At 35.3% G+C, this 18,023-nt stretch overlaps 3 protein-coding genes across 4 annotated transcripts; 2 read left to right on the plus strand and 1 right to left on the minus strand.

The window, feature by feature from the left end:
- Positions 1–371: 371 nt before the first annotated feature.
- Positions 372–8,161, plus strand: LOC114541776 (sorting nexin-14-like). Of its 2 annotated transcripts, none has more exons than XM_028561587.1 (39): positions 372–596; positions 985–1,053; positions 1,263–1,314; positions 1,416–1,486; positions 1,572–1,599; positions 1,800–1,850; positions 1,948–1,991; positions 2,056–2,146; positions 2,223–2,316; positions 2,417–2,579; positions 2,692–2,767; positions 2,891–2,935; positions 3,016–3,099; positions 3,195–3,309; positions 3,399–3,466; positions 3,575–3,662; positions 3,821–3,878; positions 3,962–4,028; positions 4,208–4,269; positions 4,334–4,413; positions 4,510–4,574; positions 4,668–4,799; positions 4,944–5,014; positions 5,134–5,183; positions 5,332–5,441; positions 5,546–5,657; positions 5,732–5,778; positions 5,857–5,906; positions 6,025–6,118; positions 6,207–6,235; positions 6,309–6,346; positions 6,497–6,562; positions 6,665–6,758; positions 6,852–6,922; positions 7,069–7,099; positions 7,329–7,393; positions 7,503–7,594; positions 7,671–7,727; positions 7,830–8,161. In XM_028561587.1, exons 1-39 carry the CDS (start codon positions 454–456, stop codon positions 7,857–7,859), a joined length of 2,853 nt encoding a protein of 950 aa, XP_028417388.1. In that variant the 5' UTR covers positions 372–453; the 3' UTR covers positions 7,860–8,161. The 2 variants fall into 2 exon arrangements, with proteins under 2 accessions (XP_028417388.1, XP_028417389.1); XM_028561588.1 differs by having other exon boundaries at positions 2,453–2,579.
- Positions 8,162–8,251: 90 nt separating this feature from the next.
- On the minus strand, positions 8,252–14,013 carry LOC114541797. The gene is made up of 27 exons (XM_028561603.1): positions 13,948–14,013; positions 13,550–13,621; positions 13,407–13,478; positions 13,153–13,227; positions 12,768–13,074; positions 12,497–12,604; positions 12,268–12,360; positions 12,093–12,166; positions 11,837–11,966; positions 11,728–11,765; positions 11,459–11,575; positions 11,179–11,313; positions 10,985–11,028; positions 10,815–10,873; positions 10,570–10,709; positions 10,446–10,502; positions 10,303–10,363; positions 10,129–10,179; positions 9,962–10,032; positions 9,688–9,870; positions 9,429–9,521; positions 9,256–9,292; positions 9,017–9,170; positions 8,895–8,946; positions 8,723–8,809; positions 8,555–8,646; positions 8,252–8,478 (listed from the first exon to the last, which is right to left on the minus strand). Exons 1-27 carry the CDS (start codon positions 14,011–14,013, stop codon positions 8,433–8,435), a joined length of 2,514 nt encoding a protein of 837 aa, XP_028417404.1. The 3' UTR covers positions 8,252–8,432.
- A 260-nt stretch (positions 14,014–14,273) lies between these two features.
- Positions 14,274–17,899, plus strand: LOC114541780 (probable ATP-dependent RNA helicase DDX47). Its single transcript, XM_028561593.1, has 16 exons — positions 14,274–14,365; positions 14,452–14,545; positions 14,694–14,817; positions 15,262–15,326; positions 15,444–15,515; positions 15,636–15,706; positions 15,788–15,835; positions 15,920–15,991; positions 16,060–16,118; positions 16,499–16,556; positions 16,643–16,725; positions 16,806–16,869; positions 16,940–17,077; positions 17,208–17,278; positions 17,458–17,587; positions 17,779–17,899. The coding sequence occupies exons 1-16, from the start codon at positions 14,291–14,293 to the stop codon at positions 17,884–17,886; spliced, it is 1,332 nt and encodes a 443-aa protein (XP_028417394.1). The 5' UTR covers positions 14,274–14,290; the 3' UTR covers positions 17,887–17,899.
- The last annotated feature ends 124 nt before the right edge of the window (positions 17,900–18,023 follow it).

Genomic DNA, 18,023 nt, shown 5'->3' on the forward strand with positions numbered 1-18,023 from the left:
CAGCTTTTTGTGTGTATAACGGGGAAAATAAATAAAAAGTAACAATCACAAACAATGGTGATTCTAGACGTTTTGTATCAATATTAACATTAAAGAGGGGGGTTATTGAGGAGGGTAGGGTCTTTTAAGTGGGAGTTATTTGGTATCTTACATCTGTATAGGGAACAACTGTGGGTTGTGGGGGAACTGAGGAGGGCAAGGGCAAGCGATGGATTAGTTGGGGGCTGGGATAAGATGTACCAGAGTCTGGTAACTGATGCTATGGGCGACAAGTCACACCCCTCACGAAAAAGCATGCTTCGTATCATCGTTGACTTGCTTTTTATACATAGTTTACAAACTTGATTGTAATATCTGTTTACATTATTATTGCACGTTTGAAACTCTCCCAGGCTGCTTCTTCTTCCTCTTCGTTTCCAGGTCTCCAGCGCTCCCAGTTCGGTCAAATTCAAGATGGCGGAGAATGTGGAATTCCGCTTTTCAGCCAGTAGGCAAAACAAAGAGAAAGAAGAAATAGTTCGCGAGGTTTTAGGCATACAGCCTGTAATTATTGGATCTTTCTTCACGCTGTTGATCCTCAGCTGCCTGTTGTTCAGGTAGGTTTGAAATGTTTCTCAACAATTTAATAGTCTTGTCAGTGTTTTGAACTTTTGAATGTCATGTATCAATAGAAATTTTGCTCTTTTTGCTTGTTCAAGTTGTACATAGTCTTGTGTAAAAGTACGGGCTATTGTAGAAACTGTACAAACCTACTAATGATGTCCAAAGATCCATTCTTCTGTGTATCATATTTTTAATATTTGATAATTGATAATGATACCTAATGAAGACTGAACAGTTGAAAGTAAATATTATAAACATAACTATTGAAAATAAAATGAATTTAAACCAACCATCTTTGAACAACCATTCCTTGTGATTTTAATGAAGAATGGAGGTTGATATTTATTTAATGATGCATGATGTATCATTGAATTTTGTTAGGTATTTCAGTCTCTTAACATGCTTATGGGCAGTTCTAGTGGGAAGTATTGTGGCATATGTTGTTATATGGTAAGCATCTGCATAAACATATTTACCTGGTACAACCAGGAACATGCCTATAATCTCCTTAGATTTTTTTATGTTAAAGGCAATACCCCCACCCCCTAATATTTAATAAAGTGTCTGCCACGGACTGAATAAATTGAAAGTCATTCTATTAGAATAGTTTTCTCTTTCACTGTTCAAGGGTTCATACATCATTTAACTTTTTATTTTAGCCATGTTCCACTATTTCCCAGCCTCTTGTTTTTGTACAAACCTCGTAAAAAGGTGGGGTAAAGTAATTGTCATTATTTTATCTTATCTCACAGATTTTCTCACAATCAAATTCATGATTATAACTTGCATAATCTCCCTCTTTTTTCTGTTAGCCTGGTGATAACCAGAGTACAGCATTAAATATTTGTTCTGTATGTCAAATGTTGAAATGCCAAAGACACAGGTAAAAAATATCAGAAATAAATTGCATTTTGTGTTGAAAGAACATTATCTCATTTTGATTTATACCACCCATTTTATTGTTTCAGGTCAGAAATATCAAATGTAGACTTAGAGGTGGGCTCTTTTTGAATCACAGAATGTCAGGGAACTTCTGCATTATTTTGCCTGTAGTCTGCAGAGTGTGTTTTGTTGCAGCTACATATATATATAATAGTATTTAGTACCAATGCTGTTCTCTGGCCACTATCTGGTAAATGGATATAGAATATATAGCAATTCTGGTGTATAATGGTAGGTTTATATTTATTTTGTAGCCTTGGAGAAATCTTACATTGAATAAAGCAATTGATACTGCCATTGAAGAGGTGGGAATTTTGAAACAAAACACTATGTAATAAAGTGTTGAGACCAAATAAATTTTAGTTCATTGTATATTATTAGTTCATTTTCATTTTTTTTTAGTTTTTAGATCTACTTTTAGAAAATTATGTCTACCATTGGTACAGGTAAGATGTTGCTTTGTAACTTTATGATTAATAAACTGTGTTCACTGTGGAGCTTTTATTGCAGGGAAAAAATGAGTTCTGATGAAAGATTTGTAGATGAACTTAGAACTACCTTAAGATTCATATTTGCAGTGATATATCGAAGATTAAAAAAGGCAAGTTATCCTGAAATACTAAGCATTTTACAATCATGAGGACATTTCATCCAATATTCTCTTTGTGATGTTTCAGATTGATATCCCAACTCTGGTGCTGGATAAGCTAATCAAGAATGCTTTACAACATTTGGATTCATATCTTAAAGTTAGAAGGAAATTAAGGGAAAGTAAGTTCAGTCAAGTGGACTTAGCTATGATTTTAAATATTACCCTGGAAACATGATATACCATTGTCTTAAAGCTAATATTTTTTAAATTGTGTTTCAGACCCTGACAGTGATTTTAGAGACACATCATCTTTAGTTTTAGAAGAATTAGGAGAGGATATGCACATAGCTTTGCACAGTAGATCAAGTGAATTACAGTATCAGAGACAATTGGTGGAGTCGTTGCTACCATTTTTACTTCCTTCACCTGCCATGGGCTCCAGGTAAATATCCCTTTTCAACAGTCTCTTTGGTCAAAACTATAAATCTTCTGTTTTTTTAACCATTTTCTACTTTATTTGTCCATGTTACTTGATTGTGTGGCATTTTTTGCAGAAGTACTTGTGGGCTGTTTCGAGAGCTGTTGGTGTATGCTGTTTTCACAACTGGGATAGATACCCTTGTTGAACCGGTTTGTAAATCATCTCATTTTTTCTCAACACATCTTTCTCTTGGGAATTTTTCAGGTATTTTGACTGTAGGAAACATGACTGCTTCCTAGCTCTAATAAAGTTCATTGTTTTCTTTTTTGTAGGATTTTGTAAATCAGATTCTACTTGTCATACTAGATGAAGAATCTGTAAGTAGCATTGTCCTGGCTGTTCTGATCTTTATGCAGTTCTATTGTATTGTTCGAATTCTATTTTTTTTGTTTTCTAGATGGAAGAACCTTTAGACCCACAAACAGATGAAGTGGAAGCGTTGGCAGAATTTGCAAAGCCAAGAGGAAGAACACCTTTTCATGTATGAATTAATAAATAAAACTCTTTTACAAGTAATCCCACCACATCATGGTCATATTTCCTGTTCTAAATGACTCTTCAATGATTTTCTTCCAGGCACTTCATTCAACAATGCCACAAATTATCAACACTCCATCTGTTTTATTTCGTTTTATAAAATTCATGAAAAGTCAAGCATCATTGAATATTTTACAATTTTGTCTATCATTAGGTGAGTGAAATTCTTGATCCAGTTTTGCTTGTAGATGTGAATATTGGATGTTTAAACAAGGTGTGGTTTTTTATGGTACTTTTTTTCAGATGATTTTAATAAACGCAGCCTTGTTCCGGATTTAACTGAAGATGACAAAAAGGAATTACTCAAGGAGGTTTGTTTATATCAGTTTGACTTTAATTTATTTTAAAAGTAAATTAGAGTTGATTTAATATATTGATATTTTTCAGATAATCATCTCAAACATTTATCTCCTGTTTAGGCAAAGAGTATATACAACAAATATTTTGTGAGGGGTGCACCAGATTTTATACCTTTTCATCCAAGTATTGTGGATAGTCTTAAGAAAGGTGAGTATCTTACCCCCAACATCATTTGCAATTTGTAAAGTATAGATATTTTAATAACTTTTTACCAGTACACAATTTTAAGTTTACCAGTTAGTCCGACAGACATATAGATTCTTCTTGTGAGCAGACTATTTAAGAATATATTTATATTATTGCAGTTGTACAGTCGACCTCAGACCAAATAACAAAACCAGAAATGGCAACCCCTCTTTACAAGTAAGATTTTAGTTTGACAATGACACAAAATGTGTTCTCCAAAATGCAATCATTTTAAAAATGAATTATATTCCATCCCACAGGGCTTATGAACATGCTTTTGATCAACTGGAACACATATATCTGCCATTATTTCATCAAAGTGATGAAGTAAGGATAATTTATTAACTGGCCTTTATTGACATCTCACCGACTTTAAAACCATCCTTCACATAAATTCATCTTTAGAGTTGAAAAATGACCACAGATCTTTTTTATTTTCGTTTGAGAGATATTTTTAAGTAAGATACCAAAACTGTTTTTGAAATGCTATTCTTGTTTCTTTGTAGTATTTTAATATGATTTGTGGTAATAGAGACAGTGAGAAGCCAACGATGAAACCAACTCCAAGGTATGCTTCAACTAAGGTCTAAAACTGTGTTATGGATTCTAACCATATGTCATTTTTTCTCCAGGACTCAAAAAAAGAAATTTGGTGAACCAATTGGGAAGAAATTAGTGAAAGGTTTTAAAGATAAATTATCATTGCCTAAAGGTATGCTAGCCTACAGGTGAAGGAGTATTCCTCTCCAAGTATTTTCAAATTTAATAAACTTGTCCACCAGAGTTCTGTATCCTGTCTTATGTTCAGCTCAAGAAGGACATTTCAAAATGATTGAAGATGATCCGTTTGACATTATCATTGATGAAGCCTCGGTAAGATTTTTTCACCTGCAAACTCGTGAAGATCACTGTCAATGTAATTTTTTTTAACTAGTTTGTAAGATAACCTCATTTCAAACCACACAGGATGCGATGCTTGATCCTATTGATATTGATGAAGCCTTGGAATTACCAGACACAATGTTAACTGTACGTGATATGAGTGATTGGATTATTTCAATACCAAAAGTAGCTTTCAACCATCATGGCTCTAAAGAGGTAGGCTCTACTGTTGTGTCTTCATGTTATGTTTTGATTTCCAAGATTTCTTGTACTATTAACAACAATATGGTATATTCAACCTTATTAATGTCAAATATACCGGAATATGGTATATTCAACCTTAAATGACTAAATTTTTAGATGGTATCGTATATAATATCTGTGTGTGAGTCAGAATCGAATGAAAATATGAACAGATGGGACGTCAAGAGGTTCGTAAACTTAGCCTCTGACATTCAATGTGGTACCGCTAAACACTAACTACTAGGTTCAAGTTTTAAAATGTATATCTGTTTTGTAAAAACGCTTTTTCTTTTTCTTTCTTTTGCAGACAACACCACGAATTTTACGTCTTGCACAGTAAGCTGAGGGAATTTCATGGTAGGTTTTCATCAATATCGTGAAAATTCTTCAACTTAAGAACAGGGCGATTTTTGAAGAGATTTTTCACAAAAGATGAATTCGGTTTTTCTCTTGTGGTTAGAAAAACTTTGAGCCGACGTTTCAACTGTATTTTTTTTCATTTCAGGGTATTTTGGCGGGGCTGGTTTACCGTCAAAACGAAACTCAACTTTGTCATCCAAACAGGCGACTGAGATTTTCGAAAAATATCGCAATTCATTTAAACAATATTTGCAGGTAAAATAATTGGCTTTTATTATTACACGATAATAATGGAGGCAGATCAAATTAATTTTCACGCATTCATTCTGGAAAATAAAGGAAAATTCTTCTCTTTCTAGGATCTAGTTCGCAATCCTTTGACCAGAGGAAGCGCGTTGTTGTTTCGTTTTTTGTCTCCTGATAAGGAGTTCACAAACATGTTCACACCAGACACTGTCGGTCAAGTGGCAGGTACGGAGCCAGATAGTAGTGACAGTGAAGGATTTCGAATGAGATTGTGGATATTATTGTGCTCTTTGTTTTAGGAAAAAAACTAAAATCTGTTGCGACAAAACTAAGAACGAAGAAGGAGGTAAGGAAGCCAACCTTTGCTTAAAAAAAAACAGGATTTAATTTATATGTTTTCTGGACTAAAATTTTGTAATTTTAGAAAGGCCAAAATCTTGAAACCTTCCTACATTCATTTTTGGCATCTACAAAGTGAGTATTGGGTTTATCATGATCAATATACCTCGTAAAATGACCTCGTCATCGCAGTCCAGTTTCGACCTCTCTGTAAACTGCTAATAAAGAAGTGCATTTTGATCTTTTCCACCAGACCTCCATCCGGTAGGAGCACTCCAGTTTCGGGTTCGCCCAACATGCAGCGCAAAGAATACCGCGGCCAGACAGCTCAAGGGACTGGTAATAAGGTATTGATAATTTGATATAGAGCATTTTGTTATTGAGGCCTCTTATGCGTGATGATTTTGTCTTTTATTGTTTCTTGAATATTTTTAGGATGGCACTCCCGATACGAAAGACATCAGGTTAGGACACATTAAAGTAATTTTCTGTTATCATGAATCATTCTCTCAGAGTTCTCTCTATGAAAATTTATAGGAAGAAATTTAAAAGAAAGACGTCAAAAGAATCTCAAGGTACCTGCAGTCTTGTGAAGAGATTGTGAATACATCTGGGATTCTTTCATCTAAAAATCTTGCCTAATATGAAGATTTTTTGTTTTCCAGGACTAACATGATCAGTGTTTAAAGAGATGATTCTGAAAATTCTGTGCTTTTCTTTTTTAGATGCAAACGTAAAGCCCAGTCCTATTTTGCAATTGAATGGAGTAACAGAATACATTCTTTATATCGGTGAATAGTTTCAATGTTTCTTAAAATAAATAAATCGCAAATCATTTTAATCTTATTCAAAAATCCTAATAACATGAACATAATATGTTTGATTCATTTCAGCCATCCATTTGTTCGAAGTCCCTGCTTGGTGCTTGAATCTTCTGATATGCTTTCGAATTGTTGGCCAGCGAACTTTTGATGATTTTGTAGACAGGTATTTTCAGTCTTCCTGAGTTCTTCGCGAGTTCACCTGTGGAAGTGTTTGCCACAAACTAAATATTGACACTCGAATGTTGTGCTTTTGCAGGTATCTCGCGTACAAAATACGTCTCGCGCTTCACGAGTATCATTTTGTGCCAGTTATCCAGATGTTCCGAGGTCAGTTGCTTTGCCTTTCAAAGATAACGAGTCCTTGTCGCCTATCAACCTTCAGTGATAAAATGCCTGCACATTGGAAAGCTTCTTGTTGTTGATTATTGTCTCTGTTTTACCTTCCTTCCTAATCATTTCTGTGTTTTTCTTAGATGCTGTGTTCTTTGATAATGACCCACCAAGGTTGGTTTGTATTTTACTAGCTAATACCCGCCTCCCAAACCTTCAGACTTGGGATTGCTTGGAAGGAGACTGCGTAAAAAACTCCTCCCGGGGCAGGTTTTGCTTTCTTGGGAACGCGTAAAAGCGCCTGGGTATTACAGTTTGTCTGGCCGTGACTGCTGATCTGTACTTAGTCCCGTAATTTTTCGCACAAAATGAGTGGTTGTATTAATCTCTTTAAATTCTCTAGAACTGAGACAGACAAAATGGAAAGAAGAGACAAGACGTTGAGACAGCTTCTGGGATTTTTTCCAAGTAAGATTTCTATTATTTCATGTCGATTGATGATCTCAGTACATTCTTTACAACTGCTCCACTGCTGTATTCAATATTGGTATATCTGTGTATTTCGTCTTAAATTTAGCACCACTCGTGAAACTACTCGGCAAACAGAAATACAACGAAGGTCTCACTGCCATATTTGAACTGCTACAATATGAACAACTGAACAAACAAGTTAGTTTTACTCCAGTCTTTTTAATCCTTTTCGTGGAATATTTTTAAATATTACTAATTTTTTCTTTTCTTTAAGCTCGCTTATACGTTGTTGGATACATTAATAGTAGAGATCTTTCCTGAGATTGAACAGGTGTGTAGATATGGTACACCTCACATCCTTCTGAAATATGCAATGCACGAGTTTTGTACAATAAATTACAGCAATACAAACATAATTTCTTTGATTTTACAGCAAAATACAAAAGACGAAGAGGAGAAATGACGTCTCGGTCCGTGAGTAAATAAATTATTGAATGTGGTGTTTAGCACTGGATTGATTTCGTAAAGAAGTTATTACTTAGCTAGGTGATAAAGTTATGACTCCCGTGACGTGAGACGTGAGAATCAACCTCTGATGTTCAGAATAAACAATAAATGAGTGTTTACTTGTTAAACAAAGATAATTGCAACATTATCAACCCAAATAACAAATAACTTAAATACTGTCAGATAGTGAACAATAGATGACAATTGATTCAAATAATTCATAACTATACGTAGTTATCAATAAAAATGATCAAATTATTTATCATATATTCATCATTCCATTCGTTGTTTTATTAAAACATTGACCATAAAATCCCTTGAATTGATAAAATATTGATAAAATATTGTTTAAATTTTATAAGTCACATCACAAGGTTTGTATAATGTTTATTCATTAAAATAATTTCCTAATAGCTGACATTGTTAGTCCATGTAACTAAACGATTGCACCTATATTAATGTAGGTCTAAATTTTGTTTATATCTATAGTGTTTTAGTGCAACAATTTTCATGTTTATTTTGAGAAGATCTATTTTCCTTTTCCTGTCAACTGCTCAAGAGCTTTCTTTGCCTCCCTGTGGATAAAAACGATGGTTGTTGGATGTGTTGGACTTTTGTGAACAAATTTATGAATTTATCACCACAATATACCTCGCTAATATTCCTTCACCTCTTTCTCTTTCCCTCAAACTCCTTAAAACTCTCGGATCATCCCACTTCAATTTGCTGAACGCCCGTACAGCCTAGACCGCAAATTATGCAGATATTTCCATGGTTTTTATCGGGTAATCTATGAATACTTCTTGAAGAAATACTGACCTGTATTCTGGCGTAAACACTGGAGTCCAGCGCTAAGATATCCAGAAGAGATTTAAGCTCCTTTTCTCCTTTCATTTCCAAAGTCGCCTGTGGAGTATCAAAACAGGAAAATGGATAATGGAAATTAATGTTAATATATCGTTTCTTTCATGTGGAAAGTGTCGTAACTTACCATTGATATGATCGCTCGTGCGCGTACAGTATCTTCTGGATCATCAAGACGCCTAACAAACACAAATAAACATTGAAAGAGAGGATATATTTCAGCTGAATATGATATCGCTTATTTGGTACCTATGGACGAGGCTACAGGCTTTGTTTCTTAATCTCAATGTATTCAATAATTCTGCAACTTTTGATCTAACTACTTGATGCGCATGATCCCAAAGTAGTCGCTCTAAGATCTGAAATATCTCATCGACGTCTTTCGCCAGGACATGACGATTTCCTGAGAGAAAAAGAACATTATTTTGTTAAAATGTACAGAATTAGTTATGGATTATAATAGATAAATTTCGACGTGAAACCCTCACCAACAAACATCAATAGATCACAAGCCTGTACGCGAACCTGAAATGCAGAGAATACGATGAAATATTGGCTCTATCTCATTAGATCTATCTCACCAGGTTCATTATCAAGGATGCTGTGCCCAATTCCATTCCAGCCGTTGGTGATAGCGACTGTTGTCGTTTAAGTTTATTACCTTCCAACTAACTGAAGTGCTTAATTCGTGTAGCAAAGATTCGACGACAATTTTATCTTTACTGTTCATTTGACGAACCAAAACATTCAAGGCCTGAAAGTTAATGAATAACTTGCTGAGAGTGATGTCAAGTTGATCATTTGTGGATTGGTTACTTGATCGAGTTGAATTACATACCAAACGATTGGGCTATATCATGTGCGATGATTCACTGTGTTAAATTATGTGGTGATAGTCTGATATAATAACTCATTGGTACCTGACAGCGCTGTGTTGAAATCAATGAATTAGTTTTGATAACGCCAAGTAAATATCTTTTGGCAACGGGATGGACAACGAACAATCTACCCAAACATAACGCGCTGGAAAATGCTAAGCTGGGGTCGTTGCCTTGGATAAGATCTTCTAAGACATCTAAGGTTTCTTGGAATGGTTGAGCTTTCTAGAAAGAGATTTATCTATAAAGATCTATAAAGATTTATATCAGCTTCTTCCATTGCCCCTCGTCGGACACAAGTTCCTCGACCCTTTACCTTGTCAAAAAAGGGTATGTTGTCGACAGAACACAAAACATCTAGTATTTCTTGTTTCAAGCTTTTTGATCCTGAGAAGGTGAAAAGGATACACGATATGACGCCAGGAGACAATATCGTTTTCTTGCATATACTCTGTTTGAGCTGAAGGAATTTCTTAAACTCACCAAATTTAAGTGCATTTTGAAGAATCTCAATAGCTGAGGAATGCCAGTGACCTTGAAACGGAAACAATGCAATGTCATTCAGCTTCTTGCTTGTCGGAGTTTTCTTGCAGTGGTTGCTCTAATAAGCTCTCGTTCACCTCAAAACTCTGTTAGATTCCCAAAATATTCACAAACCTGACAGAATCAAAGCCTTGCTTGCTTCGTACAAAATTCGTGGATCTTTGCTTTCGCGCAACTGTAATATTCAAATTTCATCAGACGTTGCAACTCTTAAAGACTCTTTTATTCCAAGAAAAAAACTGTGACAATAGACTTACAAATGTTTTGATAGCTGCTCCCACTTCCTCTTCAGAGCAACGGAGTTCACTCAGAGCCTGTTGAAATATTTATTATCAAATAACTGTCTTATCTGCAAGTCATAATAAATATTTTCGTGATAACCTTTAATGAGTCAATGACAGTCTTTTTCGTTGGTGAAAGTAAGCCATTTGGACCTAACAACCACTCAACTCTATTCCATTTCTGATCACATTTGCGGGTGGCATTGTATTGTTGTAATTGCGCCTGGAATATCTTGAGAACTAGAAAATATTTTGAACAGAAATTGGAATGAAGTTTTATTTATTATATTGTTTGTTTAAAAACACGTATTCATTCTCAATAGACAGCAAGGTTTTTATATCCACCTTTAGTTGCTTTGACCATCTTGTAAACTATGGAAGGTCTCCAAATCATAGCCTCTTGTCTAAAAGGAACAATTAATGGACCTTTTACCAAGGTTGGTTCATCATAACATCGGCATCAGAAAACGGTGATAACTGATAATAGGTTTTTCTATTCCGAGCTGTTCACTTACTTTTTCATCTCATCGGTATTAGCTTCGTTGTTTTCTAACATTTTCTGTATAGATTAAGGTGGAAAATAAAGATTACTTTATGTCGTGAAAACATTCAATAAAACTCCTCAACAAGTATGATTTGTATTGGGTTGTGTGTTTGGCCTTGATCACAACTCTTCCTTCTCCTGTACCTATTTTGTCTCTATACCTACCCTGGCAAGTATAGCTTGTGTTTTGCTCTGTTGTGTTGGAGGTTTTGTCTTGATTTTCTTCACGACTCTTCCCCCTGCACTTGCTTTGCTGGCACACCAGACGTTTGAGTTCCGAGGAAAAACTAGACGTGGCATCTACAACAAATACGTATGTACTCAAAAGTTTTCATCAAAGACATATCTTTGAAGACGACTCGTAGATTCTTTATATCAGTTCTTTGTATACCTTTTTATCATGAGTATTTTATGGGCCTTTGGATATTTCTCAGCAATAGTTTACCTTCACTGAACCTTTTCCTTTAGCATCAATTTGGCGCACAGGAACATTATCTTGATCTAATTTTGGAAGCTTCTCTTCAAAATCATCGGATTTCTTATGAGCGCTATCTTCTGGGATCTTTAAGAATGGAGCATTGGAATGAAGCATTTAAGGATGACATGTTATCAAGATACTAGTCTTTGCCATCACTTATTCATCTGGAATCAACGATGATGGATCTCACATGCAGAGTAGCGTTATTATCACGATAACAATCCTCCTACACTAACCATGTCTTTACTGATCTCCCTCTGAATTCTTGTTGCACCTAAAATATGGTAAAAACTCTTTATTAATTACCAAGTTTTTTATGATCAAAATATTGACCATATAACCCACTTTCAATATTTCTCATTCGAGCTTCAATCTTGTCATTTTTCAGCACAGGTTTTATCGACGCCTCGGTTGCCTTCTCTATCACCTCATACATGTGGTGAAGTCTTGCGTACAATTTGTCTAGAGCTATTTTCTAAAAGACGGAGAGAAATTTAGATTAAGTATTGTCCAGCTTGTGTACAAACGAGGTCATCAATTGGTATCGACGTTTGACGTTTGGTAACTTGTCGTAATCTTGATTAATTAATAAAAGACGTACGTGTATATCAAGAACGCTGTTGACCTGAGTTGCCTTTTCTTTCCAAGGAAGATCAGGAGTAAAGACTGGCCGTTCTAAACCATGGTGCATAAAATTTTAAAACACAATGTGAAAGTGAAATGTGACTGTATGGTGATGTATTATGTGGTGGATAATTCGTGTTTCGTTGCTGTACCTTTAGCAATAAAGCTATCTTGGACAGGAAGCCCAAGAGAGTGCCATGAAATTTGGAGACCTCGTTTGAACGTTGCTATCGGGCCAGTCAAATCTATGATGATCGGACTTCCAATATTTTTCCACATCATCGTCGTAATCTTCACCCAAGGAAGTTTGCGAATCTCTCGTCGTTACAATGGTTGTCCGTGGTTTGTCATTGAAGTCTTTTAGAGAAGAAACTGTAGTACAAGAATTATTGTCGTCTGCAACGCTATGCTTAGTTTCGTTACGATCAGGATATGAAACATTTCCAAACGATGTAGAACTTTCTTCTTCATTGAAATAATTTTTATCATCTGTTAAGAAAACGATCAGTGAAGCGGACGTGAAATAAGAATTGACAATTTTTAGACCGAGAAGAATTTGGTGAATGTGAAGACGTTTTTTTCAGAGATTTCTTATTTTGGGGATAGGATTGTGGAGTTACAGTATGTTTGCAAGCCTTGATGTGCGTCTCACCTTGTTCTATCAATCTCTGGCTCATATCTAAGACGTTTTTTGTCACGTTATAACAGTTACGTTTTTCACTGTGACATACTTCTGGGGTTTTAACACAGTAACCGCCGACATCAGAGAACAGTCTCTCGCATTGTGACGGGGTGAATCGTTCATTTTTGTTACCGGAGAGATGTGTTTGAGCCAGTGATTCACCAAGTGAACTGACTGTTGCGGATTTTAGCAGATGGTTGGCTTTCTCGTGACACTCTACAAGCAACTTTTCTAGTCTCTTTTCAAGCCATTCTAACCTGTTCTTCGCTTCTTTCACCTAAAAATTCAATCTCTAGCTACAGGAGTCAAATGACGCTATGTGCATGTCAGCATGTGTTATTATCTGCTGCCTTACCATTTTTTTCGCTTTCTTTGCCTTTTCTAAATCTAAGCGCGCATGACCAAGCTCGTTCCGTACTTTGACGATCACCTACGGCCAAAAAACGATATTGTGAGAATCAAGAACTGCTGATCAATTCGATTACAAAGGCAACCTCGTTCCATCCAGCGCTTGGACTGAAATGCGGTACTTATAACCATTCGATGCCTATAACTTCCTATGACAAATGGTTGGTAACAAAATCCTTACAAAGTTTGAAAACACTTTACCTGGACTAGAACGATCAAGGTTTCGCTTTTTTTGACGATGTCTTTTACTGATTCAACTGTGCTTAGATCAATCTAAACATTCAAAAGACAAAGATCTAAAGCACCATCTCACAGCATTGTTATATTTGAACTGCAAAGATCACCTCATTTTCGGAGTCGTTAATGTTTTCAACAAGATTGTGAAGTTTCTCCTGACTCTGTTTGATCATGTCGACCTTAAATACAAAAATAGCATTTCGTCCATAGCTAGAAACATAGTACGCTATATAATACGCCGACACGGAGAGGGAGTGTTGGCAGTACTACCTTTCACATATAGCTTTACCATTTTGGAAAACCGATAACCGTACTTGTTTTTACTCTTGTTTTCAATCTGTTTTCAATCAAGTTTTTTACACTGAACTTGATTGAAAACAAGACAATGTCCGGGTGTATTTTTCAAACGTTGATAAAAATGGCGTTTTTCATGGGGAACTCAGTAAGAATCTGACACGGTATTGAGGCCTCATTATACAATCAATATCTAAGAATGCTTTTGTACCTGTTCTTTTACCAGACTGTTCATTTTCTCAGATTTTTGTGATAGTTCCATCTTTCTTCCGGTCATCGATTAATTAATGAGGTAACATTTGGCTTGACCTTGTGATTGTCACTGTAAGCATTTGTTTTTTTGAATGAGTAATTTCACTATAAATTATCGAGATTTGTCTGCCACAGAGATTTATTTTACAAAAACAAGTTTTATTATATGTATTCTATGCAAAATTCGGCCGCCATATTCGTTGGTAAATAGTAACCATGGAGACAAGCGTAGTAACCATAGTAACGAGTAGTTCGAACGTTTTCCATCTTTTTTGTCGCGAAATACTTTACTTAAGTCCAATATGGCCGCCAATGTGGAAATCCAGGATGCAAGTAAAGATGAAAATATTACACAAAACGAAACATTCAAAACCCTTGTGAGTGTCAAATTACTATTTTGCCTTTATTGGATTCGTTATTTTTGTGTTTAATGTCATTTTAATTCGAAAATCGTGTTTTACAGGGAGTTACGGAAGTACTTTGTGAAGCATGTGGGAAAATCGGTTGGAATAATCCTACAAAAATTCAACGTGAATGTATTCCCTTGGCTTTGCAAGGTTGGTTGTAGGAATTTAGATATAAGGCAGTAACTTGAGACATAACTACACTGATAATATTTAGAATTATACTGGTTTAAGGAATGATGTCTGTCAAATAAAATATATATAGTCAAATGTTTTTCAGTTTTTGTATTTTCTCTCAAAGGAAAGGATATCATTGGTCTTGCAGAGACAGGATCTGGTAAAACAGGGGCATTTGCCTTGCCAATTCTTCAAGCTTTGTTAGAAAACCCACAAAGATTATTTGCTTTGGTTATGACCCCAACCAGGTATTTAATATATTCAATCCTAATAACCACAAGTACGATAAATGTATTTATTTTTTTCTTGCGGTCCGAATTCATATTTTAGTGTTTCCTGCAATCTGATTGGCTACGCAAGAGGCCATACAAGGCCGTATGGACTGCGCCAGATTCAAAAGCCGGAGCCAACGCTAAAATATTAATTCGGACGGCAAGAAAAAAAGTCAATCCATTATAACCAGTTTAGTCAGCCCGTATAGGGAAATATTTCCCTCAGCCTCAAAAATGTCCCTCAGCCTTCGGCCTCAGGCTGTTTTTGAGACCTTGGGAAATATTTCCCTATACGGACCTCCAATCTGGTAAATAACATATATATATATATATATATATTTGTCTATCTAGGGCCCTGTATGTTAGTTATAGCGATGATATAGTGATGAAAAGTATTTGCTAATGTTATGAATTTTTTAGGGAACTTGCCTTTCAGATATCTGAACAATTTGAAGCACTTGGTTCTGTGATTAGTATCAAATGTGGTAAGTATTTGTTTTCATTGTAAGATGTCCCACGCTTTTCAATAAACCTGCGGTGTTTTAATACTAGTAAAAAAATTTGATGATACAAAAGTTGGTATTGTATGTCTCCTTATTCAGCGGTTATAGTTGGTGGTATTGACATGATGTCTCAGTCATTAGCCCTGGCAAAAAAACCTCATATAATTGTAGGTAAGTAGGCAAATATCAACATGAGAATTAAAAAATGTCAGCTGGAAAAAATATTTTCAGGAGTTACAACATCATAAATATATGGTAGTTACATCTTAGCCTTATTCTGTTTTATTTTAGCAACACCTGGAAGAATAGTTGATCACCTTGAAAACACAAAAGGATTTAACTTAAGGCCCTTGAAATTCTTAGTAAGTCTGTTAATATTGCTTTCCTCCAGTAGTTTATTGCACTGTACAAAATACTGAGGTTTTTTTTTTGAAATCTTGTAGGTCATGGATGAGGCTGACAGAATTTTAAATATGGACTTTGAGAAAGAAGTTAGGATTTATGGTTTATTTTAAATCAATACAATTAATTTCATCCATGTTTTATTCTTGATTCTGATGATTCTACTTCCATAGGTTGACAAGTTGCTTAAAGTCATTCCAAAACAAAGACGAACATATCTTTTCTCTGCCACTATGACAAAAAAGGTAACTTCACAAATAAGAAATTTTATATTTTTTGAGGGCACTAATAAATCACAACTCCCTCTCTACAGGTTAAGAAACTTCAAAGGGCCTCATTACAGGATCCAGTTAAAGTTGAAGTCTCAACAAAGTAAGCTCTAAGTTTCAATGATTTTCAATGCCCGCCATATACACGCATACAATGTTGTGCTGCCCACATTGTTCAGAGTTGTTCAGAGAACAATATTGTTACACCTGGGATTCATTTTCAACAATACTGTTCAATGTTGACAACAACGGTTAACAATGTGGGCACGCACAACATTGTACACCCTGTTCAACCGCAGACTCAGAGTTTTTAGCCGTGTATATTTGCCAACCTAAGATGGGTACTTGAAATTTGGACTGATTTATTATCAGGATGGCTGGTTGGCTATGTTACTGCCCCTGAAATGCTGGATGCTCTCTCTTTGCTAACTATTGCCTCGCATTTCAAGGAAGACTGATTGTATTTATTTATTGTTTTTACAGGTATACAACAGTGGAAAAACTTGTACAAAGTTATATTTTTATACCAAGCAAATACAAGGTGGGTGATTATATTATAAATACCACATCTTGGTATATCTCTACATGTTTCGTAATTAATCACACGCATTGATCTGTTCATCTTAGGATTGTTATTTGGTCAGCATATTAAATGATCTTGCTGGAAATTCTTTCATGGTATTTTGTGGGACTTGCAACAATGTACAAAGGTAACAACTTCTAATATACTTGTTGCATTTTCTTATAAATATTTGCATTTTATTTAAATTGTATTATTTGTGTTTTTTAGAACAACATTACTTCTAAGAAACCTTGGCTTACATGCTGTTCCATTGCATGGGCAAATGAGTCAAGTAATTGCTTGGATGCCCTTTGCATGTTCTTAGTGCCTTTTTTGTTCAATGTCTTTAAATTTTATTATAGTCTAAACGTCTTGGTACGCTAAACAAGTTTAAGTCAAAAGCTCGATCCATATTGATTGCCACAGATGTTGCTAGTCGGGGGTTGGATATTCCCCATGTTGATGTTGTTATAAATTTTGATATTCCCACTCATTCAAAGGTTGGTAAAATAAATCAAGTGTTGCACTTTATTATTGTGGAGGTAAACATTGCTAACAGTTTTAACTCTTCTGTGTGTTCTTATATATTGCTAAAAACAGCACCTTAGTATGTTTATTGATCTTTTTCAGGACTATATTCACCGTGTTGGGCGAACAGCCCGGGCTGGAAGATCTGGGAGGGCTGTAACATTTGTTACACAGTAAGGATACATATCTAATCTTGCATGGGCAAAAAATTTTCATGCTGTAGTTGAACTTAGTTGCACAGCTAATATATGCAATCCCACACAGAAATCCCCCAAAATATGAAAATTTAAACATTTTCTAGGTGACAACATACATATACATATATATATTTATTAATTTCTTTTTCAACTAGGTATGATGTTGAACTATATCAAAGAATAGAGCAGTTAATAGGAAAAAGATTGCCAAAATTTGAAGTTGTTGAAGAAGAAGTCATGATGTTGGTAGAAAGAGTCACTGAAGCACAAAGATTTGCAAAAATGGTAATGGTTTGAACTGCTTGTGTGCTGTGCTTCAGAACCCATTTCACTTAATCCAGCCTTTCTTATTAAAGGCAACTAAGAGACTAGATAAGTAGACACTTAACATCTTTTCAGTCATGAAAGGTTGCTGGCCCTTCTTAAGTGTCATAATATGTAAAGATGAATTGTGAAGATTACTTTTACAATTTCAGGAAATGCGTGAAGGTGATGAAAAAAGGAAGCGTCCTCGTGATGAGGAGAATGATAATGTTATCCGACTCCCTGAGGGGAAACGCAAGAAGAAACGTAAACAAAGATAAGGAATGTAAAAGTAAGCTTGGATGGTTATGTTATGTGGTGAAAACAATAGTCTGGAAAGTGGATGTTTCATATCTAAGAAAGAATGTTATCTGTAATCTTTGAGCTGATGGTCTAGTGGTGATGTATAAATAAAATC

Source organism: Dendronephthya gigantea, unplaced genomic scaffold (genome assembly GCF_004324835.1).
Source record: "Dendronephthya gigantea isolate DGI-Jeju-01 unplaced genomic scaffold, DenGig_1.0 000309F, whole genome shotgun sequence".
Classification (NCBI taxonomy): domain Eukaryota; kingdom Metazoa; phylum Cnidaria; class Anthozoa; order Malacalcyonacea; family Nephtheidae; genus Dendronephthya; species Dendronephthya gigantea.

Coding starts and splice junctions, on each gene's coding strand:
- LOC114541797 (XM_028561603.1), bottom strand. CDS start 14,013: ATGACCGGAAGAAAGATGGAACTATCACAAAAATCTGAGAAAATGAAC. Junction 10,710..10,814: donor GATGGTCAAAGCAACTAAAG/GTGGATATAAAA, acceptor AATATTTTCTAG/TTCTCAAGATATTCCAGGCG. Junction 9,293..9,428: donor GCACTTCAGTTAGTTGGAAG/GTAATAAACTTA, acceptor TCTGCATTTCAG/GTTCGCGTACAGGCTTGTGA.
- LOC114541776 (XM_028561587.1), top strand. CDS start 454: ATGGCGGAGAATGTGGAATTCCGCTTTTCAGCCAGTAGGCAAAACAAA. Junction 1,851..1,947: donor TTGATACTGCCATTGAAGAG/GTGGGAATTTTG, acceptor ATTTTTTTTTAG/TTTTTAGATCTACTTTTAGA. Junction 2,768..2,890: donor TAGATACCCTTGTTGAACCG/GTTTGTAAATCA, acceptor TCTTTTTTGTAG/GATTTTGTAAATCAGATTCT.
- LOC114541780 (XM_028561593.1), top strand. CDS start 14,291: ATGGCCGCCAATGTGGAAATCCAGGATGCAAGTAAAGATGAAAATATT. Junction 14,366..14,451: donor ACGAAACATTCAAAACCCTT/GTGAGTGTCAAA, acceptor CGTGTTTTACAG/GGAGTTACGGAAGTACTTTG. Junction 15,516..15,635: donor AAAACCTCATATAATTGTAG/GTAAGTAGGCAA, acceptor GTTTTATTTTAG/CAACACCTGGAAGAATAGTT.